This window comes from Acanthisitta chloris, unplaced genomic scaffold (genome assembly GCF_000695815.1).
Source record: "Acanthisitta chloris isolate BGI_N310 unplaced genomic scaffold, ASM69581v1 scaffold3707, whole genome shotgun sequence".
In the NCBI taxonomy this organism is placed as follows: Eukaryota; Metazoa; Chordata; class Aves; order Passeriformes; family Acanthisittidae; genus Acanthisitta; species Acanthisitta chloris.
In genome coordinates, this window is record NW_008681914.1 from 549 (window position 1) to 24,392 (window position 23,844).

The 23,844-nt window shown below is 45.3% G+C and overlaps 1 protein-coding gene across 1 annotated transcript; it reads right to left on the bottom strand.

The window, feature by feature from the left end:
- Positions 1–1,193: 1,193 nt before the first annotated feature.
- On the bottom strand, positions 1,194–23,781 carry MCM3AP (minichromosome maintenance complex component 3 associated protein; the record flags this gene model as incomplete). Its single annotated transcript, XM_009078272.1, has 27 exons — positions 1,194–1,352; positions 1,467–1,617; positions 2,415–2,606; positions 3,316–3,445; positions 4,461–4,718; positions 4,838–5,228; positions 6,251–6,348; positions 6,680–6,941; positions 7,362–7,515; positions 7,928–8,062; positions 9,431–9,499; positions 9,798–9,995; positions 10,394–10,546; positions 10,686–10,799; positions 11,384–11,515; positions 12,341–12,441; positions 13,328–13,518; positions 14,313–14,557; positions 16,238–16,398; positions 16,948–17,110; positions 17,288–17,556; positions 17,773–17,970; positions 18,382–18,521; positions 19,467–19,663; positions 20,889–21,036; positions 22,432–22,510; positions 23,564–23,781. Coding segments are annotated over 27 exons (4,706 nt in total), but the record flags the coding sequence as incomplete, so codon positions are not given.
- Between the last annotated feature and the right edge of the window lie 63 nt (positions 23,782–23,844).

Sequence of the window (23,844 nt, forward strand, 5' to 3'; positions counted from 1 at the left end):
TGCTCTTCTCTGGACCCACTCCAGCACTTCACTATCCCTCCTGAACTGAGGACCAGAACTGAATCCCAGCGATAAAGGCAGCAGCTCCCCCTACCCCGCCTCCAAAAGCATCCTGTACCATGGGCAACAGCACCTTTCAAACCAGTAAAAATTTATTAGGTACAAAAAACATTTACAGTAGATGGTTTTTGGGTCTGATAGCTGAATTCCAGGTAAACTGAGAATATGAGAGCAGGGCACAGACTTCACATGAAGCCAGTTCAACTCAACCCAAGCACAGCCTCAAAGCACAATCTTTCCAGTTTGAAATTTCTGACTTCAATTTAACATGCTACCAATTGCTATTTGGGGCTTAGGAGAAATGATACAAATGAAATGCTGTTAAAAAAACCCAAAAAACCATAAAATTACTTTTTTTGAAAAGCAGCTGAATATCTCAAATGAAATTAGGAGGAAGTCAGACAACTGGGGTCTGGCAGGCAAGACACTCAGTGTTTACTACAGTAATTTATACTTCACCAGGCAGAAAGTTCTGTTTGAGAAAAAATTGCTGATTTCTAAGAAATGAAGAATGATTAGCTGTACAAGAATACTGCAGAAATGAAGAAAACTGCTCCTCCACAGCTGTCTACTGAAGACTGAAGGAAGCATCCTGCTTTCCAGCATGACACTGAATCTGTAGAATAAGCAACTCAGCTGATTTAAATGCTGCAAGCATTGAATACAATAACACTTGGGCCCAGAAGCACAAAAATCCTTCTGGATTTGCATTGAGCAATATGAAGTACCAAAACACGGCCAAGTATTGCTCCAGCTTGAGAATGACAGTATTGACATTCCTGAGAACAGAACAGGAACTTCAAACTATAGTGCTGCTTCCTCCTGCACGAAGGCAGCACAGAGCTGAGACATTCCAGGGATGCTGTCTCTGCAGAGCAATTGCACTGATGTTCCAGGGACCCTGTGATTCCTTATGGTTTCCTCCAGCTGAAGCCATGCTTACCCATGACAGCTGGGAGAAAGAAAAACACCTAAGTGTCATTTAAGGCCTTCCAAGAAAAGCATTTGACTTTTCTCTGTGCCTGTGCAGCAGAACAGGAAGGAGTCCCAGGCCAGCAATGACCTGCTGACCCAGGAGCATGTCTGTTCGATCACCTGGATTCCTCTCACAAGTCTCTGTATCTCAGTTCTGCTCAAATATCCACCATGTCCACCAGAACTGAGAGATGGAGCTCAGAGGCAGCTTCGGCCTCCTTGGTTGCTCTAAGCAGTTGCTGCAAGTGTTTCAGTCTGTCTGACAGTGAAGAGCTTCGCTCCGTCTGCAAAACATCAGGTTCCTCTTGACTCCCAGCCTGGGCAGGAGGAAAAGAGATGAGACAGACTTTCCCAGGGTAATTCCCACAAATGGTTTTGCAACTACCCTACTCCTCCGAGCCTTAGTCAATGCAAGGACCACCTTATCTTACCTCTTGAGCAGGTGACACAGGACTCTTCACCAATGGACAGGTGACAGCTGGGGTGGAGAGCAGGGACTGGGGGAGATAGAGAGGAAGATCTAGCAGATCCCCAAGGGGCTCAGTGCCCTCAGCTAGATATTGGTGCAACTGTTCTTCAAACCTGGATGGGAAGGTCAAGAGCACCAATCAGATTGTAGCCTTAGTCTCTGTAAGTCAGGGTTAACTAAGAGTTTTGGGTTCAGCACTGTCTGACCTCCACAGTCATTAGACACTGGCACAGGTTGCCCAGGGAAACTGTGGCTGCCCCAGCCCTGGCAGTGTTCAAAGCCAGGCTGGATGAAGCCTTGAGAAACCTGCTCTGGTGGGGAGGTGTCCCTGCCCATGGCAGGGGGTTGGAACTGGATGATCTATCAGGTCCATTCTAACTCCTAAAAATTCCATGATTCTATGATTTTCAAAATGTTCTGACACACACCACTGCTATGACAAAAATCCACCACAGAAGACTGTGGTATAGAAAGAAGCCACACAGACTGAAGACATCTGGGGATGGGGAAGGCAGAAGAGACAAAAATCTCTTGGGTCAACCCTCAAGAGCTTTAGTTCTTCATCTTTGTGATCTGCATCACTACAGACATTCCAGAGTGGACTTTACAATCATTTGTGACACTGTGGGACACACAGATCACTGTGCACACTGCACTGCTTCAGTTCTGGTGGCCTGATTCACCACATAGTTTCCCACCATTCCCAAAACTTCCAAGAACTTGTACCACCCTGGACTGTTCCCATGAGAGAGCAGGGAACCACACTGATGTGCTTGATGAAATCAGATGAAACTGGAAACAGTCTGGGCTGTTTCCCAACATTGCTCAGCTTCCCATTCCATACAAGTTAGCAATGGTTTCCAACCCTGGGCTGGAGCTGCAAGGAAAAGACGCTGCCCTGGGAACTTACCTCCTGCTTTCTGTTTTTTCCAGTTGCAGCTGTGCCAACAGACACTCCTGGGCCAAGGACATGTCTGTGAATTCATCTGTGCTGGGAATGCTTGCTTCCTGCCCCGACTTGGTCATGCCAGAGCCATACTGACCTGGCATCACGGAGATGCTGTAGGGTTTCTTAAAGGACTTGGGAGATTTTATCCTTGACCTGACAGGGCAGGAAAAAAAAGCAACAAAACCAAACAAAAGCACAGAATTGGTATGAGTGTGTTGATTTTTCCCTATTAGCTTGAAGCTTGGAAATAACCAGGAGGTGAGAAGTGATGGAGAAATATTTCCCTTGAACTAGGGTCCAACATATCACGACGTGATCAGAGAGGAACTAAAATGACCAGAGACCAAGATTCACCCCAAATACCACCCTCTGCACAGCAGAGGTGCAGCTAAGCTTCCAAGAGGGAAGAGTCGCTTCCCTCTGAGTGAGGCTATGGAAGCGTGCTAGACTCTTGACACCTCAAACACTTTAGTGCCACTCAGCACTAAGGTATCCTATCCCCTCAATCTATCATACCCTTTCTCAACCACACGCTGTTTTCCCACCAGGCCCTGCACAAACTGAATTCCAAAGCCTCAGCAGCAGGGTTTTTTGGTAGAATTTCTCTAATTATAACACTTCCAGCACTCTCCGAGCAATCCACTCCTCTGAGAGCTGAGTGAGCCTGCAGAAACAAAATCTACTTACTCCCCTGTGCCAGCACAGCCTTGTACATCATTTCAGAAAGATGCACACAAGCATACTGTGGAGGATGCCATATGCTGGTTTTCAACATTGTAGAGGCCCCACACAAGATCCCTGGAGTTCACTATGGACAGCTGAATGCTACTCCCTCCCACAGGACTGCTAGCAGCCACCTCACCTCTCGTGGCCGTGCCGGATCTCCTCCTGCGTGCGCAGTCTGGCTTGATCCCATGAAGCAGGGAGAGTGAAGTTCTTTAAATGCTCCCTGAAGTAGTACACACGTATCTGACCATCTTTACTTACTGCTTCTGTGAATAAACGCAAACTCAATGTTTATCATCAGCACAGATTTTTTTCTTCAGAAGAAAAGCTGAGTATTAAAAAGGCAATTAGGGAGCAAATCATAGAATCATAGAAACAACTAGGTTGGGAAAGACCTCTAAGATCATCAAGTCCAACCCTACCATGGTTACTAGACCATGGCACTAAGTGCCACATCCAGTCTCACCTTAAAAACCTCCAGGGATGGTGAATCCAACACCTCCCTGGGCAGCCCATTCCAATGCCTGATCACTCTCTCCATAAAAAAAGGATCTTCCTAATATCCAACCTAACCCTCCCCTGGCAGAGCTTGAGTCTGTGCCCTCTTGTCCTCCTGCTGGTTGCCTGGGAGAAGAGACCAACCCTCACCTGACTCCAACCTCCTGTCAGGGAGTTGTAGAGGGTGATAAGGTCTCCCCTGAGCCTCCTCTTCTCCAGGCTAAACAACCCCAGCTCCCTCAGCCTCTCCTCATGGCACTTGTGCTCGAGTCCCTTCACCAGCCTCGTTGCTCTTCTCTGGACCTGCTCCAGCACCTCAATATCCCTCCTGAACTGAGGGGCCCAGAACTGCACACAGTACTCAAGATGTGGCCTCACCAGCGCCGAGTACAGGGGAAGAATCACCTCCCTGGTCCTGCTGACCACACTGTTCCTGATCCAGGCCAGGATGCCATTGGTCTTCTTGGCCACCTGAGCACACTGCTGGCTCATGTTCAGCTTCCTGTCTATCCAAAGCATGTGTTCTCTTTCAAGCAGTTTTCAGTTGTAATCTGCTTGCAAAAAGGATCCTTCTTGAGCTGATTTATTATCAACTGATACCAGATTACTGGGAAAGACTGTAAAATGCTGCTTTCTCTTAGTCTTAAAAGTTCTACTGCATCCAAATTCAGAGGATTAAGTAGTCATTTCATTCATAGGCTCCCTATAGTTAAGCCAAACAAAAAACTCACACAGTTGAAATGTACAAACAAGTATCACCTGTATTGTAGGAGGACACAATACCTGGAGCAATAGGCAGTTTGGGTGGTTTCCAGTCTCTCAGTTTATGATCAATGCAGACTGCCACGATACAATCCCAAGGGATCTCATCAACAGAAGGTCCATCTTCATCAGAGTTGCCAGTTGCTCTGTTTTTCCACTTTTGGTAAGTTTTCCTCAGTAGATTCTCCACTTGAGAATGGATCAGTGGCTCAGTGTGGGAAGAACTTGCAATTTGAGAAACATACTGAAAAATCATGCAGCAAACAGGACGCCAAGGAGCTACAGAACAAAAAAAAAACCCACTAAAGTGCAAGAATTTGTGACAGAATCAATACAGCACAGGCACATCACTGAGAACACTGTGCTGCCAGGAGGATACTACAGTGTGAAGGACCTACCACCTAATGGAGGAAGATCTAGGTATGGGATCTGGAAGGACAGCACAGCCTTCTTCAGCCAGGCCAGGTGATCTGGCATGTTCCATTGCAGGTGGGGCAACAGCTTGTTACCCCCAGGTTCTGAAAACTCTGTGACAGGCCAAGACAAGTCACAAAGGTGCTCTGAGGATGCCACATCAGCCAGGAACTGCAACACACTGTTGTAGAGCTCTATGATGGTCCCAGGCTCCTGGGATGGAAGACCAGCTGAACGCCTCTCCTTCCAGTCGTGGTAGAAGCGCTTGCCAAATTCACCATCAATCCCATCCTCAATGTACTCCTGAAGGGGCTGACTGCAAAGCTCAAGGGAGTCAGGACACTGGGAAACCAGCCAGCCCACTGCCACAGAGATCTGTGACACACAAAACAGGATGGTTGGAAACTGCTCCACAGTGATCAGACACAGAGGGTTAAATCCTGCAAACCTAATTTTGGCGTAACATTATTCAAGACAGTTGATTTGTTTGCATTTTGCTGCATACTATCATCATCCCAATATTTGCAGCAATGATTCTCCAGCTAGGTGGTCACAAACTACATTCCCATGCAGCAGGCTCAGGAACAGACAGAAAAGAGGCTGTTCACATGAGGCACAGCTGTTCACTGGCATTCCCTGCTGCAGGACACTGGGGATGTTGAAAACTTATCCAGGAAAAATTGGACAGATTGACAGAAATTAGCCCAGGGTGACCATATCCAGCAAAGCCATGTCTGACCCTGGCAGCCCTTGAACTACAGAGATGTAAGTTGTGAGGGTTTGTGGGGGAGCATCCCTCTAGGCTTGTCAAGGAGAGATCCATACAATCCTTCATCACACAAGTGAGAGGACAGAGGCATCTCTCAGTCCCATCCACTATGAAGAACGACAAAGTCCTTTGCATTTTAGGACTGTGAGCTTAAGGATAAAAATGTTTATCCACCACTACCACTTGTTTGTTGGGCAGCAATAGGCAGGGCAGACATGAATGGACTTAGCCAATCCATGAATTTTGGTCTCAGTGCAATTTTTAGTATGACACAGATGGAACTATTTTTTTTTTTGCAGCAAATGCCACTGATCTCTAGTCAGTTAAAACAGAACAGTCACAAATAATGGGAAGGTAACAGAAATATTTCATTTGAGAATAGTTCTGGCTGATGCTGGACTCACTATCAACACTATTAACCACACTCCAGCAGATTAAGGTGTGTGACAAAATGGTTAACAAAGCTTTTTGAACCAAAACCATGTTACAGAAAAGTCAACGGGAAAAATATCCCATCACACAAGTCTCAGTTGCAATTTAAGCTACTGAGAATACAGTAATTCCTTGTAAGGCATTGGCATTCAAGAGGTTAATGATAAACCAGTCAAGTATTGCTAGCTGTTCTCACCCTTCTGGTGCCTTCTAGGTCACTGACAGAACCTGGAAGCTCCACTATGGTGTAGCTGGAAATAAGTTGGGCTGAAATCAAGTCCTGCAGCATCAAACCTGAAAAAAATGAGAAAACCCACCATGTACACACAGAAAGAACATACTTCCTTTGCCCACACACTCTACATTGCATTCACAGCACCACTGCTCTCCTAGAGCTCTGCCCACAGACTCTCAGGATCAAACACTGCGCGTGAAGGAAAACTGGAAGCCAAAACTGATGAGCTCTTAAGACATCAGGATTTTTAGCAAAGCTCAGCAAAGTGCTGTACTTCACAGACTCTCCCTTTACTGGATGATGTCATTGAGAGGCTGCACCAGCCACAACAGTTTTGCTTCAGGCAGCCCTAAACATTCTCATTTTCAAGACACAGATGTAATCACATACCATCTTCTACTTCCTTCTCCATGGCCTCCTCTTCTTCCCAACTTGGAACTAGAACCACCAAAGGAACTATGGGGTGGAAAGGTTTGGCCTGAAGCAACTGTTTCAGCTGCAGCAGAGCTGAAAGCCAATAAACATCATCTTCTGCAACATCTTCACTCCTAACTCGGGGGGGCAGGAGGAGAATGAGGCCACTGGTCCCAAGCAAGTCTTTTTGTGTCTCGACCATATCAAGCTCCAAGTCAGAGAGTGCACCATGTGCCACCTAGATGAGCAATAAAGATGACAACAATAATGCAGCTGAACAAGGCTATTTTCGTACCCAAATCTGCAGCTTATCATCACCCCCATTCAGCTCTGATATCCGTTACCAGGAACTCTGCAAAACGAGAGACAATGACCTGCTATCAGACCAACATGGATGTGTGTGATAGATGCAGGTGAACACAGAAGTGTCCTTCAGTACCTGATTTGGGACCAGGAATTATGATTTGGGTTCTGCTATTGCAGGTGTTTACTCAGCTGACTTGAAACAAGTTAAAAAAATACATCTTTTTTCAGGCCTTTCCAACAACCCCATCCCTCCCAGTATAATCTCCCTCCATCTGACAGGACACAACATCCACTGGAAAAGAGTCCACTGCTTTTATGGACTCTTAGGTATCAGGAAGCTGTTATCACCTACCTTTATGCATACACTGACTTGAATGCTTCTGCTCCCCTGAACGCCAGGAGAATTAAATAACGTCAGTGTCTGGATTTTGCCTTCTGAGTGCGAAGCATTTTTCTCACATATTTTGTCTCCCATAAACTTGGCTTTCAACCAATCCACCAGTATCCTAGCAAACAAGAAAAAGTGGGGTTTGGGGGCTTTTGTTGTCAAGAATGGCACTTTAGGGCGTTAGTATCAACATCTCTTAAGACACCACAACCTTTCATACTCCTATATACTTAGGTTATGATCACTAACCCAAATAAATAGCTGAATATGAAATGTACTGAAATCATCATATATCAAGGTTTTGTTTTCAGTATGAGCAAAAGGAATTAAACAATGTTGGCAAATACAGATCACTGCAATAAATTACAGCTATATTCTTTAGAGTGCTCTGGAAGAAAAAAACACAAATGGGGAATTTGACATTATACAGGCAAAAATACATCAAGGGCTGTTTACTACTAGTCTTCATCCATCAAATAGAAGTCTGCCCTGTTCGAGAAAGGGACTTGGCAACCAACTCTTCTACTCACCTGTTGGGATCATCCTTGGAATATTCATCATCACTTGGCAAAACCAAGAGCACCTTCCAAAAAACCTGTTCTTGTTGAACTGGAATATGTTCAGTGACTAATGAGACAAGATCCAGAGGAGTCCAAGCTAACTCACTTAAAGAGAGACAGAAGCTGGTGAAAAGACCCACCCCAGTGCACTTTCCCACCTGAAGAATGTCTGTCTTGTAGTGTTGTAACTTGTGAAATGCAAGTGTTAGCATGGCAAACACATAATCACTGGATGATTATATGCAGTGCTTTTATTGAAGAGCTCTGGGAATCAGAGGTACAGACAAACCCAAATCTGACTCTGACATGGATCTGAGATGGATACATTTTTATACTCTTCTTTTACACAATCATTGTATAATCATACGTTAATCATTACTTTGCTATTGTTCTATTGATTTCACCCAAGCATGAGTTCGAGTTCCCTTTCATTATTGTTGTATTTCACCCAAGCATGAGTTTGAGTTCCCTTTTCCCATAATAGTTGCATAATTATCTATTATGCAGTGCAGGTGGCACAGATAGGTACCAGGTATAGGTTCACATCATTTTACTAAGATAATGGGTACATATGGGTAGGTACACAGGTGTAGGTTCACATCGTTCTACTAAGACAATGCTCATTCTTGTCACTAAGGCCTACTTTAGCTACCACAATTTTAGAAACATTTTACCCCATGTTACCACAAGTAGTGACTGTCCAGATAGTTCTTTAGCACAGATAGGTACCAGGTATAGGTTCACATCATTTTACTAAGATAATGGGTACATATGGGTAGGTACACAGGTGTAGGTTCACATCGTTCTACTAAGACAATGCTCATTCTTGTCACTAAGGCCTACTTTAGCTACCACAATTTTAGAAACATTTTACCCCATGTTACCACAAGTAGTGACTGTCCAGATAGTTCTTTAGATCTGTTGCCCATCTATTCCATCACAGACCAGATGCTTTCAGGAATTACAGCTGTTAAATCTGTTACGTGAGCCTTACTTTGGGGATTTCAGGACCATATGTATATTGCTTCACTTCCACCCTGATCCTACACACACCCAGAACACCGGAGTGCATGAGGAGCCATAGGAAGTCAGACTTTCTGGGTCACTGCAGCTTATTTACTCCTCTCCTTCCATACCCCATCCCACCCAGATACAAAAAACATCCTTGTAATATCCATCAGATCCTTAAAGTTATACCCAAGAGGATCAGATGGCCTAATGCCTTCATTCACTTTGCTTTAGTGGAAGATGTCCCTGCCCATGGCAGGGGGTTGGAACTAACAAAATGATCTTTAAGGTCCCTTTTAACCCAAACCATTCTATGGTCTTCCAGTTTGCCTTACTTCAAAGATACTCTCTGAAGTAAGGCTGCAAGTGGACGTCCAAGCATGACTGGCCATACCTTACTGCCATTTTCAAGAATTTCTGTTACAGCTTGCTTTGAAAGGAAACAAGAACCAAACTTTAGCATACCTTACCAACTCCTGGTAGAAGTGCTGAACTTTAATTTCATGCATTGTCTTGTTTCTCAGCCAGTTCAGTCTGGAAACAAAATATTCTTGGTTATAATTTTTTATATAAAACAGGTGCTTTAACATAATTTAGAAAACACAGAGGCCTAAGAAGTACCACAGATGCTTCAGAAAGTTGCTGCTAACAGAAGTATTTACTTGGATTTTCAGTCCTGGTCATGGCATTGGTGCAGATAGTTTTTTGGGGGTTATTTAAGAACAAACAGTTCTGCAAGAACATTAACATCCACAATGGAAGAATTTTTTTTGTAACTCATCTTCCAAAACTCAACAAGATTGACAACTAATGCCACTAGAAGTATCCTTACCTTGTGCAAGAGATTCCCAGCTTTCCTCCATGCCCCAGGTTTACAAATCTCTTGCACAAGTTCTCCATGGTTATAGGCCACTCTGCACTGGGAGACAGTGCTTTCAGTTGGTGTTCTGAGTCCATGCCACGGGGAGCAGCTGGAAATGCCCTCATTTGACGTTTCAACTTTGTTCGAGCTGCCACTGCTTCCCTCCACCTTTGGAAGAGAACAGATAAATACATTATGGTCATAAACTCTTCTGCAGACCTTCATCATCAGGTATTTGTACACAACAACCATGAAACAGCACAGATCCAGAAAAACAAGCGTCAAAAGAAAGCATAAATTATTACAAGTTTCTAGACAGAGTGAAGCTGCAATCTCCTACCAAGCTCATTACCCGACTCCAACAAGGTGTGCTTCCCTCCCCACACAGAGCTGAGTAATGTGGCAGAGGCTGGCAATAAGATTGTGAGGCCTACTCTTATCATGGAGATAAGAGATGAAAAACTGCCACAAAAAAATATAACCAGAGAGTTGTAGTTCCATCTCTATTAACTGCTCTTTGCCAATGCTCCTAAGAAATGCAGTTGTGTCCCAGGGTGGTAACTCACCGTTGCAAGTACTTGCAGAAACACTGGAGCTCCTGAAGGGTTTCCTTGGCAATCTGGAAAATCTCATCCTCTAGGAAGAGCTCCATACAGTGACCACACACTTCTTCTGAACACCGGGCAATACGGGCCTGCTGGTCTCTTTCCAAGGCACATCTAATCCCAAATAAAACAAACCAAGACCTCTAGTGAGGTGCAAATCTGCAGCAAACACAAGTTTGTGGGCTGAGGGGCAACCAGGGAAGACCATAACATTTAGTAAACCAGACTACAGCATACAGCATGTTGTACATACCTTAACTCATTGGCTGAAGCTTCTTGAACATTCTCCTTTATTACTTCTTCCATTAACTCCATTCCCAGCAACTGGCTCAACTGCTTTATCAACTGTTCTCTTTCCTGCCTTTGCCTAGAAGGACAGAGTCAGGACTTACACTGGCAAACCTGCTGCTTACTTACACAAGCACTACATGCACTGTAAAACAGTTGATTTGCCTAAAATTGAGTTCCCACTAGCTGGTTTCTAAAGAGAAACAGTTCTGCATGAAGTCAGGTTTCCCTCAAAAATATGGACGACAATGGGGTTATTGGAGGGAAGTATTTACCCCTGAGCAACCTGATCTAGTGAGTGGCATCCCTGCCCATGGCAAGGGGTTGGAAATAGATGATCTTTATGGTCCATTCCAACCCAAACCAGTAAGTAGCTCACTCATACAGCAGGGCTGGGATGCATGTCCCTCTCTGGGGGACATCCTAAATTCCCACCCACCACTTTCACAGCGGCTCAGTGAGGTCACCAAAATGCTAACTAGCCAATCACCTGAGCAGACAGAAGGGACACCCTGTCTGCATGATCCCAGGGGAGTCCAAGGTGTGGCAGAAAGACAAAGGGCTGGACCATGGGCACAAGGACTCAGCCTGGCACCAGCTGTCGTTACGTTGCCTGAGGGTGTACCCCACTCACCCTTCCCCACAGCCAAAGCAGTGCCTCACCTCTCTTCCTCCACTCTGCGCCGTTCCTCTTGGACACGCTCCCTTTCCACACTCAGCACACTTCCAGCCACTTGCCTGAGGATCTCTGCCATCACTTCAGTCATGAGCTCCTCCACAGTGGCATCCGAGGTGCTGTGCAGAAACAGCAATTCTCTTTTCAAGGCCAGGGAGCTTTTCAAAGCCCCAGGTCTGTGCTTTCCTCACCCACACCTTGCTCTTTGTGGTGGACTGACCCCAGTTACTAGCCAAGCACCCACACTGCTACTGGCTCACTCCTCTCCCCACACTGGGACAGGGGAGAGAGCAGGAAGGAAAAAAGCAAGAAAACTCACAGATGGAGATAAAGAGACTGTAATAAGCAAAGGAAAAACGCTCATTGAGCAAAGCAAAGGCAGTCAGCTACCATTTTCCACAGGCAGAGTGATACCCAGACAGTCTCCAATCAATGTCCACTCTGAAAGCCACAAACCCCCACCTTCCTCTTCCTCTAACCCAGTTTTACTGCTGACCATGACATCACATGGAATGGACTTTAGTCAGTCTGGGTCAGCTGTTCTGGTTCAGCAATAACCAAAACACTGGTGGAATAATACCTGCTTGGGTCACATCCCACATCTATGGCTCTACCTACTGCCCTGAAGAAGCAGCATTCTGTGAAGCAGAGAAGCAGCCAGACCTGAACTTGCTGCTCTTCTCCTGCTTTGGGCACCTTCCCTTCCACAACAAATGTTTCCTGCAAGGCAAGGCTGCCACAGGTTTGGGTCGACCTTCCCTTAAGCTAGTGACAGCAGTAGACATCTGAAGACAAGTCTGCTTTCACCTCAATTGCATCAGTTACACTCTCCCCACTACAAACCTCACAGCACTTAGTTTTATGATCTTCACACACAGAGCTGCTATGGCAAATGGCCACTTTGATGACAGACTCAAGGAAAACCAACAATAAATGCTCTTTACCAGATGGCAGCAGCCACGTAAGCTGCTCCTGCTCTGCCCACTTCTCTGCATTCTCCTTTGAGGACATCATGCACGAGCCCATCCACCACTTCGGTGATGTCCTGTAACACAGAAGCAGCAGTAGCTGAAGCGAGGCGCAGTCCTTCTCAGAATGGTCTGGGTGTAAACTGGGAGTAAGGCTTTCCACTGTGCTCTCCACTGGCTGGAGAGCAGCCAGGCAGAAAGGGACCTGGGAGTTTGGATAGACAGGAAGCTGAACATGAGCCAGCAGTGTGCTCAGGTGGCCAAGAAGACCAATGGCATCCTGGCCTGGATCAGGAACAGCGTGGTCACCATTCTTGCCCTGGACTCAGCGCTGGTGAGGCCACATCTGAAATCCTGTGCTCAGTTCTGGGCCCCTCAGTTCAGGAGGGATATTGAGGTGCTGGAGCAGGTCCAGAGAAGAGTAACGAGGCTGGTGAAGGGACTCGAGCACAAGTGTCATGAGGAGAGGCTGAGGGAGTTGGGATTGTTTAGCCTGGAGAAGAGGAGGCTCAGGGGAGACCTTATCACCCTCTACAACTCCCTGACAGGAGGTTGGAGTCAGGTGGGGGTTGGTCTCTTCTCCCAGGCAACCAGCAGGAGGACAAGAGGACACAGACTCAAGCTCTGCCAGGGGAGGTTTAGGTTGGATATTAAGAGATTTTTTTATGGAGAGAGTGATCAGGCATTGGAATGGGCTGCCCAGGGAGGTGGTGGATTCACCATCCCTGGAGGTGTTTAACATGAGACTGGATGTGGCACTTTGTGCCATGGTCTAGTAACCATGGTCAAGTTGGACTTGATGATCTTAGAGGTCCTTTCCAATCCAGCTGATTCTATGATTTATATTTCTATGAAATAGACATATATTCCTGAAAACTAAAAAACCTGTAAGACCTCAGGTACCTTTTATTGTATTTTACAGATCTCTCCCAAGTGTTTCATGATGGGTTTAAATTTCCATACCGTGTCTGTGTAGCCAGGATGAGGTTTTGAAGGCTGAGGCTCAGGCTGTGCACTAGGCTGGGAGATGGGCTGTGTAGGAGGCAGGACTGGCACAAGCTGACGAGGCAACAGCACAGGCAGGAGATGCGCTGGGGGCTGGACTCTTACTGCTGCGGGATCTAAATCCACACCTTTGCTTTCCACTCTTCCTTCTTGGGAGAAAGGAGGAGGAAAATTAAGGAAACTAGGTGAGTCACAAACAGAATCAAAACTGTCTTCAGAAGTCTGACAAAACTCATCAGGTTATACAATAAGTCCACAACAGGAGCTTGTTGCCTTAAAACTAAAAGCATAATTATATCCTAGAAACATACATTAGTTTCTATTCCATATTTTGTACAAAACATTCAAAAAATTTCATGGCACATTATCTCCAGGACCACGCACATACATCTCTAACAAAACAACTGTTAAGTCGAGCACACCTAGCACCCACACGTGATATCTGTACTTTCAGACAGGACAGCAAAGCATAGGCTGAACTAACCTGAAAACCGTCATGACTACACATAGAGTGAGAACAAACAGCTGCAAATCACAATATGCAAACTGCGAAGGGAAGTTTTCTGAGTTAAGCAAGTATATCCTATTTGACCTATGCTGGCAAAACTTGACTCATTTCCTAAACCGGGAAATACATTTTATCCATCAAGTTGTTCTTGGCTTTTAGATACATAAACACACCTGAGCACCTAGCCCCATGGAAGGTGTCCCTGCCCATGGCAGGGGGTTGGAACGGGATGAGCTTTAAAGTCCCTTTCAAGCCAACCCATTCTGGGATTCTATTATGATTTAAACTGTCATGCTTTCATTGCAGTTAAATTTCCATGCAATTTCAATCCATGGATTTCATCCAAGAACTGTTTCTGGTTCCTAAGCTAGAACTCACAGAGCTGACTCAGCAGTATGTTCCTGAGCAGTACCTAAAATGCATGTTTACTCTTACCTGTTGCTTCCACACTGGGTTTTTGGCTACTACTAGCTTGATCCACAGAGGTGCTTCCACCGACGTACTTGTTCTGCCCATTGAAGCTGGACACAGGCACGTGGTGGGGCACTGGGGGCAAGGGCCCCCCATTGACAACCTCCCCAACAGAGACACGGAGCTTCTGGCTGACAAACACGGATTTCCGTGGCTTGGGCAATCCATCTGGCTCCAAGAAAGCTGAGCGATTCAGCTCCACGTAACCCCTGGGGAAAGACAAAAACAACAACCAGGAGTATATACAGTCCCAAGAGGAGAGGCTGAAGGAGCTGGGGCTGTTTAGCCTGGAGAAGAGGAGGCTCAGGGGAGACCTTATCACCCTCTACAACTCCCTGACAGGAGGTTGGAGTCAGGTGGGGGTTGGTCTTTTCTCCCAGGCAACCAGCAGGAGGACAAGAGGGCACAGAATCAAGCTCTGCTAGGGGAGGTTTAGGTTGGATATTAGGAAGAGATTTTTTACGGTGAGAGTGATCAGGCATTGGAATGGGCTGCCCAGGGCGGTAGTGGATTCACCATCCCTGGAGGTTTTGAAGATGAGACTGGATGTGGCACTTAGTGCCATGGTCTCATAACCACAGTAGGGTTGGACTTGATGATCTTTGAGGTCTTTTCCAACCCAGTTGATTCTATGATTCTATTCTATATCCTCAAAGCTCCAGTGACCTAGAGGTTTTCAGTTCTAAAATTTATTGTTTCAAAACAGAATGTCAACAGGAAATAGATCACTAACTGGCATGGGGTTTTTTGCCTTTTCTAATCTCCTGAGAATCCAAGTTTGCATGAACACACCTTAAAATGTACGGATTTCCACAGATGTTTATGAACTACTAGCCTCCAACATCCTCTCAAACCTGGTTTGCACCGTTCAGCTTCAGCCCACCCCACAGGCATCACCATAATGCCAGTTTCCCAAGAAGCCGAACTGTAACCTCATTTCCTACAGAGCTGCAGTCTACAAAAATCAATTGCAAGACAGGAACTTAAAACTTTTTTTTTCTCCTATTGGCTTATCCACAATGTCTCTTTCTAGGGAAGAATTCCCTGGAGCCCAGTGGAAACTGAGGTCAACATCCAGTCTCTCATTTGGGGGAAATGTTTCTCTCTTATTTATAACATCTTTCAGAAGGCTGAAGAAATTTTGTATCCTTGAAATCTCGTCACCTTATCAAGCCAAGGAAACGAAGAACAAGTTCCAAAAAAAGTTGTTGTGCGAAGTCTCCTCTCCTGTGAAGACAGGCTGAGTTGAGATTGTACAGCCTGGAGAAGAGAAGGCTCTGGGGAGACCTTACAGGCCTTTTCAGTGCCTAAAGAGGCTCCAGGATAGCTGGAGAGGGTCTTTGGACAAGGGCCTGGAGGGACAGGACAAGGGGGAATGGCTTCCCTCTGACAAGGGGCAGGGTTCAATGGGATATTGGGAAGAAATTCTTCCCTGTGAGGGTGCTGAGGCACTGGCACAGGTTGTTCAAAGAAGCTGTGGCTGCCCCATCCCTGGGAGTGTTCCAAGGCCAGGCTGGATGGGACTCTGAATAACCTGCTCCAGTGGAAGGTGTCCCTGCCCATGACAGTGGGGTGGAAGCCCACCTCAGTGTGCTTTAAGGTCCCTTCCAGCCCAAACCAGTCTGTGATTCTATGAAGCCACAGTAGCTACAGGGATACAAACCCCATTTCCTGGGGGAAAGATGCAAAATTAAAGACCTTTACATAATTACAGCAGTTAAAAAGTAGAACAGGTTATTAAAATCTGTACCCATCTAGTGCTTTGCCTAGAGCTCAGCTCTTACTCTTTGGGGTTTTTTTGGTTCCAAACTTCAGGAACAGCCCCCCAACAGTAACCCTTCACCTTACATTGGTCTAACCCCCTTAGGCATCCTTTTCCTCACACTTACCCATCGGATACACTCAGGCCATAGTAACTTATGAAATCAGTGGCCTCCTCACAGTCTCTGAACAGCAGCATGCGGACCAGGTGGTCCAAGGGAAATGCTGTGCACCTCTGGGTGCTCACAGTGTAGGCAATATTGAGGGACTTGAGACCATCTTTACGAATCTGGGGGAAGAGAAAAGAAAAAAGCCACATAACTGCTAAGAAAGAACCCAAAATGTACTATAAAGTGTACAATAAACATGAAAATTGTGTCAAATACATCAGCACTTAGTCACCGAAAATCCAGACAGACATTCAGATTTAACTTTCTCTTTAGATTCTGTTCACTTGCATTCTAGTTTCTGCTCCTCTTTCATGATGCACATTTTGAGCACATCCCCTTGTGCAGAAGAAACACCTTGCAAGGGCTTCTGAAAGTGCAGGTTCATCTCTGCATTGCAAGACTCTCAGTTTTCTTCTCTGCCTCCCAATTACTTTCAGGGTGTACATGTATTTGTACACAGTCATGAGGGAAAAACACGCCAAGGAGAGCATTTTAACATTTGCCTTTTCTATCACAGCAGAAAGCTCCTGACAGATTTTTAAACACTTCTGAAGAATCAATAATAATGTGATTTTTAACACTAAATATCTACTAAGTTTTTCTTCCCCAAATTCCAGACTGTTTTACCGATGAATACCTTAAAAAACATCTACCTGCATTTTTCTCACCTGGCTGAAATAACCATGCAAGAGACAGGCATTCAGATAGGAAGCTGCTTGCACTAGCTTGAAAAACCTCACAAAATTGTTGCTGTTTAGTGCAGCAAAAGCTTGAACTGCAAATCTAACTTCAGGTGAGTTTCTAACTTCTGGATGAAACTGCTGAACTTCTCTGTGGAGACAAAAGACAAAGACAAACCTTCTGCTTCAATATTAACCATCACAATTCAGCTGCAACCTGTAACAACATGGAATTAAAAGTAGTAGAATTGCAATTTGTTTGCACTTTATCCTAAACTCAATTGTACCCAGAGGCAAAGAGAGAAAACAAGTGATGTCTTGTTCCCACCTAAGAATATCACCCTTGTTGAGGTTCAGCAAGACGTTATAACCTCGGAACTCTGCTTCACTTTTGCAGTAAATCCCCTTGTTAGCCAGGTCCTGGTACATCTCCTTCAAGCTCTGCAGGCATTTAGTCATGTTCTCATTGTTGATTTTGGCATCAAAGGAGGACATGGGCTCCTCGCACAAGTGGTGAGCACAGTGGATGTGAAAGCGAGTGCACTTCTCAATCAGAGACACCATCAGTGGGTTGCAGAGATGTTGCTGGGTTATATCCTAACCAGAATGACAAAGAATGTGTTACATATGTTTTTGAACTGGTTGAAGAGCACAGTCACCTGACATTACCTTTGGAAAACCCACTTCACTGTGCTTTGAGTCACCTTGCAGTTCAAAAAGTTTGAATGACCATTGCTTTTTGCTTCACTTTTTTTACAGCACTCTGTGATTTTCTGCTGTCTATCACCAAACATCTCCGACCACAGCGCTTACCTTTCTTATTCCACGAGTTCTGTTCCAGACAAAGTCATACCATTCTCGATAGTTTCCTTCTCCCTGATCTATAATCTTGGTCACCAAATAGTCCATGGTCATGCTCAACACCTCAGAGGGTCTCAGTTCATGGGGCAAAGGTTCCTCCTGATCTGCTGAAGACCTGCTGTATTCCTTGATTGCTGCTGCATGATCTACCTGCAGGATGTGAAGAAAATAATCAAAATCTCCAAAGAGTATGTACAACTTTTCGGGAGAGGATAGTGCCCCATCTATGCCTTGAACAGTCTGCTCCTTACTGAAGTAAAGTGCTGACTTAACCTCAAACTCTAAACCTTCATGACAGTATTTATTTGTTCTATATAATTATATATGGCTGCAATTAGAGTTTTCGAACCACAGCTCTAAAAACTTGTCTGCAACTGACTAAAAGATGTGACTTGAAGTGAAAAAGCAATTCTCTAGCTCTCTTGTTTACCCACAGGGAACTGAAAGGTGTTAACGAACAGCTTACAGAATTTTTCAACCAGAATTAACCCTGTAATCACCAAACCAACACAAACAGCCTTAATGAGCAGCTGGCAAACTCATATCCTGGGAATCTCCTACCTTGTCGGATCCTAGAAGCAATTCAAAGATGCTCAGCTGGTTTCGTGTCTCCCTCATGTAACGCTCCTTTTCAGGACACATGTCTGGGCAAGTGCCAACAACAGTTTTTGCTTTGCCAAGATCCGTCCTTTTAATTCGAGCTAAAAGAAATAACCATTGAACAAACACTAAGCATTTCTTGGGTTTGGGGTTTTTTTTTCCCCCATGACAAGCTGTTACCCTGATGGGCCAAAACCAGCCCTGAGCATGCAAGGCTGTACCTACACCTTGATGTAGTCTGAAATGCACAAGGATGGGGTTCCCCCTACTCCGGGGCTCGTCCCAGGGTTGTGCTACTCCTTTGGGGACATTTCTCCTACAATCCCACCTGGATACTGAGAGTTTTTCTGAAAAGATTGAAATTCTAAAAGATACCCAATGTTCTATGCCCTAAGTAAGCATTACCAATTTCAAAATTCCATATCAAGTGGGTGAGAAATTTGTCAATACTAAACACAAGATCTCAAATTAAAAGTAGGGTCAGCTTTGAAACAGCAAGAGCAGGATGGAAGGGTTTACAAGCAGCACTGTGACATTAAAGGCCATTCCTTGATATAACTGACAGCTGGGTAAGAGTTTGAATTCAGAGAAGTACTAAAGGCAAAGGCTGTCCAGAGAAGCTGTGGCTGCTCCATCCCTGGAAGTGGTCCATGCCAGGCTGGATGGGGCTTGGAGCAATCTGGGCTAGTGGAAGGTGGTCCATGGCAGGGGGTGGAATGAGATGAGCTTTAAGGTCCCTTCCAACTGAAACCATTCTGTGAATCTCTAAAAATCCCTCTACATGCCCTCCTTCACAGAGGATGATCAGAATGCCCTTTATTTTCCAAAAGAAACTACATGTGCCGTAAGCAAAACAGATTTTTGTGTGCTCTACAAGAAAAAAATATACAAAAAACAATATACTAGGAGAGTATTTTACAGACTGCTCCATGTTAAACTCTCTATTTAAAGCCATTTCCATAATACCCCAACAGCTTTGCAACAAACCCCAAACACCTATTTTTTCCCATCAGAGAAGCAAATAACTCATTAACTTGTGCAATTACCTTGTCGCATGATTTTGTCCCTTTGGTCCAGAAGCCTGTACCTTTCTTCAGATGTCTCAGCCATTAATCCCACCAGGTTATCAGGAGAGGACAGCGAAGCTCCCAAGCCCTCTGAGCCCTGCCCTTCAGAATTAGAATCAAACAGATCTGCCTCAAACTGCAGTGCCTTTCGAAGACCAGGCTTCTTCGCTGGAGAACTAGAAAGAGAAGACTTTTTATCAGCAACAATACACTAATGCATGCCCTGGTCTTAACCAGTTCACTGTTCTGTAGGACACCAGCATCTGATCAGAAGACTATTCCGTTCACAAGACAATGTATTGAGTAAATGAATTAAGTGTGGATGTGCTAAGGTTGTTCTGAGCTAACACAAGCACCGGGAGTTACTCTGCTTAAATCCTCAGCCCTGCCCTGACAATGCTGCCAACCACTCTTGGGTTGTGGGGAAAGCCTCAACCTTTGTGCAACAGAAAAGATGTTACTGAAAGTGTCATAGAGGGGACAGAAACAGATGGCTCTTGTGGCACTTTTGATCACTATGGCACAGCAGTTTGCATTTTAAGCTAGAAACTGGCCTGGAAAAATAAAGCCCAAAAATGTTTTCTGTAACAAGAGAGATTCTACAGGGTCCAGCTGTCCTGTATCATAGAATCATAGAATCAACCAGGTTGGAAAAGACCTCCAAGATCATCAAGTCCAACCCTACCGTGGTTACTAGACCATGGCACTAAGTGCCACATCCAGTCTCATCCTGAAAACCTCCAGACACAGTGAATCCACCACCTCCCTGGGCAGCACATTCCCAATGCCTAATCACTCTCTCCATAAAAAAACCCTCTTCCTAATATCCAACCTAAACCTCCCCTGGCTGTATGTCTATGACTACACATACCATATGACAAGTCATTTTAGACACACTGTTGAGGTATGACAAAAACAACTTTGCCCCTTCAGTGACTGCTGCAAAACAGGATTCCTGGACAGACCATTCACTTGAAGCGAGACAAGATGATGAACCAAACTACTCCAAAGAGGAGACTCTCATTCCACAGAACTCTTTAACTGCCTGCGAAGCAAACTACTCTCTCCAGAAGTTTATTGAATCATGACCACAGTGTCACTACTGCTCAGCCCTGGCTCTGCACTGTCTTGTTCCATTCCCTCGTGCCTCACTACTGCAGGCGCTGCTATGTTGTTATGAACCAAATACCCAAAAGCAATACACAGACCAAAGTAAAAGGCCTTAGTAAGCGGTTAGGAGCATCTTTCTGACAAAGTGTGAGAGCTCTGTGCTTGCAATTCAGACAAACCAGAAGAGACAGGGATGGACACTCCCCGATAAGAACATGACTATTTGGTACACGTCGATCATCGTTTTCCTTCACGCACTCCATTTCCTGCCAGGTTGATTCCCAGACATACCTTCTCCCAGGCATGACACTGCTGGCAGAGGATCTTATTAAAGGTTTTCGAAGAGGGGAATGCTGATAGCTTTGCTCTTCACTGCTTTGCCTTCCTTCATCTTCACCTGCTTTCTTCTCCTCGGATGAAAATTCTCTTTTTGCTGGACCTGAAACAACACATAAGCAGGAAGCCAGGTATTAGCTGAGCAGCAGAAGCCACAACTCATTCTTGACCCCATGGGGGTGGTGGTTAGCACTTTGTTTAAACAAAAATGCTATTAGAAAATTTAGGGTTAGTTTTGTACACTCATGCAAAACTTCCAGGAGAACTTGCACCAGGATCTGTCCCACAATTGCTATCCAAGTCACTGCTCTATAAAGACCAAGTATTTTTCAGTAAAATATCACTTAGCAATAGCTACAATTGTCAACAAATGAAGTCTGATCATCATCTGAATGCAAAGCTCTCTCAGGTTTAGGATATAATCCACAAGTCATAACTCCCTATAGGATATGAAATCCATTTCATCTGTGCAAACCACCATTCCCAGTGCTCCTGCGGAAGCATTTATGAAAGTATTTATTTCATCTACCCAAGCTTAGACTCAGGTCAGCATGAGTTACACCTGCACTTGCAGAAAGGGAGAATTTCTTCGCCCAGGAGCAATTTTTCAACCAGTTGAATTTCTCAAACCCGCTCAGTTGTTTTAAATGCTGCCATATACATTTCCATGCATGTAACAACACGATCAAATGGCAAGAGGCAAAGAGGCAGCCCTAGAGCTGCTGCTTCAAGATGCCAATTTTCAGGCAGACAAGCCTGCAGCTGTTTGTTTTTTGGAAGGAAAGCCTGTGGCAGGCCAAAGCTGCAGTGAACCATTCCTAGGCTGGCAGGTTGGGGTCTCACAGGTGCGCATGCTGCACACACAGAGCTAACAGAAAGGAAGCACTTGACAATTCAAGCGTTGCTCTGGGGATTGGACAACCTCCTCCTGCCCTAATCCCAAGAAGGGCCTGGAATTCAGGTTTCCCATTCCTAAGCTCTATGGGTGGTTCTCTTTTTCAGTTCAAACAGTGTCTTAACTGTTGATACACAGAACAGCAGCCTCAGCAAAACATTAACTCGGAGTACTTCTCAGCTTGGTTCTCAGGACGTTTTCCTGAAAGCTGAAGCCCACATCCCAGTCCATGCTCTTGAAAGCAAGGCGTTTTAGACTGGTTTTTTTACACCCCCAACAAAAATCCTACTTCTAAACAGAAGCACAAAGTTAACATCACCATATTGCTGTTGCATGGCTATGTAAAGGATTTATAAACTCTCTTGTAAAACTACACTGTCATTTCAAGTGTCTTTAGCTCTTCTGTATGCCTGAAACAGCATTTTGGTTCAGATCAAGTACAGTGTTTTAGGCAATGTGAATTCAAGAGAGAAACTGCAGTTTCTAACCATGATATCTCCCTCCATGGTGATAATTTTGCCATCACCCTCAGCACACGGGGAAAAGCAAAGAGCACTTCGCATGCTATTTACGCATCACCCAGTAATCTGGAAACAGACTTACCTGTTTTCTTCTTTTGCCAAAATGTTGCTATGCCTTTATGCAACTCTTTCGCTTTTTTTCTGGCGAGAGCTGCAGAGGCCTGAATGAAAACAAAAGCAAGAGTACAAAAAACTATTAACACTAAAACACCGAACACACAGCACAGTTCCTGCCAGAGAAACATTTACCAAGTCGCACAAAATACTGGTTGCTGCATTTTAACCTCTCACTTATGACCTACATGCCTTCAGCTGGACTGGTTTCCACAAAAAAATGTTGCTTTTCTAAGAGCTACAGCAAACTTAGAGCACTTGAGGCCCAAGGGGTGTTTTGAAGTGCAAAACAGGATCAGACCTCATAGTCTCTGAACCAGCTGCTCCACACACCTCAGCACTAACACAACAGATTTCCAGCAAGCAAGTCACTTTAAAGAGATCCCACAAGCTCACCTTGCCCTTGCTGCTGTCCTGCCTGAGCAAGAACACAGCACAGAATGTAATTCAGGCTTGGGCAACACGAGGCAACAAACAGGCAAGATCTGTTTAGTGTTAGAGGCAGCTGCTAACAGGACACATAAAGCCACTGCTGAGCTCTGGAAGCCACCACGTTTCAGGCGCAGCTCAGTACGCTTCTATCCCTGTCTCTAACACAGTGGTCACGATACAAAGCTTTCACCCAAGTGACAAACATACTATGCTTCTACACAGGGATGTGCTCACCAGTGCCGGTCCCACCCCAAGCACCCAGGTTTCAGCCTGCTCTTCATAAAACCACAGAAGGGCTTGGGTTTGAAGGGACCTTAAAGCTCATTCCGTTCCACCACCTGCCATGGGCAGGGGCACCTTCCACTAGCCCAGGTTGCTCCAAGCCTCATCCAATCTGGCACTGAACACTTCCAGGGACAGAGCAGCCACAGCCTCTCTGTGTCAGTGCCTCAGCATATTAAAGGATTTCCTTCTAACATATAACTAAAATCACTTAGTTTAAACTGTTCCCCCTTGTCCTTTCCCCACCTTCCCCTGTAAAAAGTCACTCTCCCCCCTTTTTGGAACCTCCCTTTAAGTGCTGGAAGGGGCACTAAGCCATCCCTGGAGACTTCTGTTCTGCAGGTTGGACACTCCCAACTCTTGTGCCAACCACTTCTGCTACTCACATGATCATAGAAGTGGATAACAGCCATTTTTTTATTACGCCTGATCACAATCCGCAGAACTTTTACGAACTGGCCAAAGTGTTTCTCCAGCACGGTCCTGTCGTTGAGGTAATCAGGGATATTCTTGCACTGGATGACTGTCAGCTCGGAGGCTGACAGCCCCCCCAGCCCCTCCGTGCTCTCGCTGCCGCGGTAGGTCGGGGTGGCGGCGGTCGCGCCTGTGAAGAGAAGAACAGAACAGCAGTCAGAGCGCGGTGACACCCTGGCGGCGCTGAGCTACC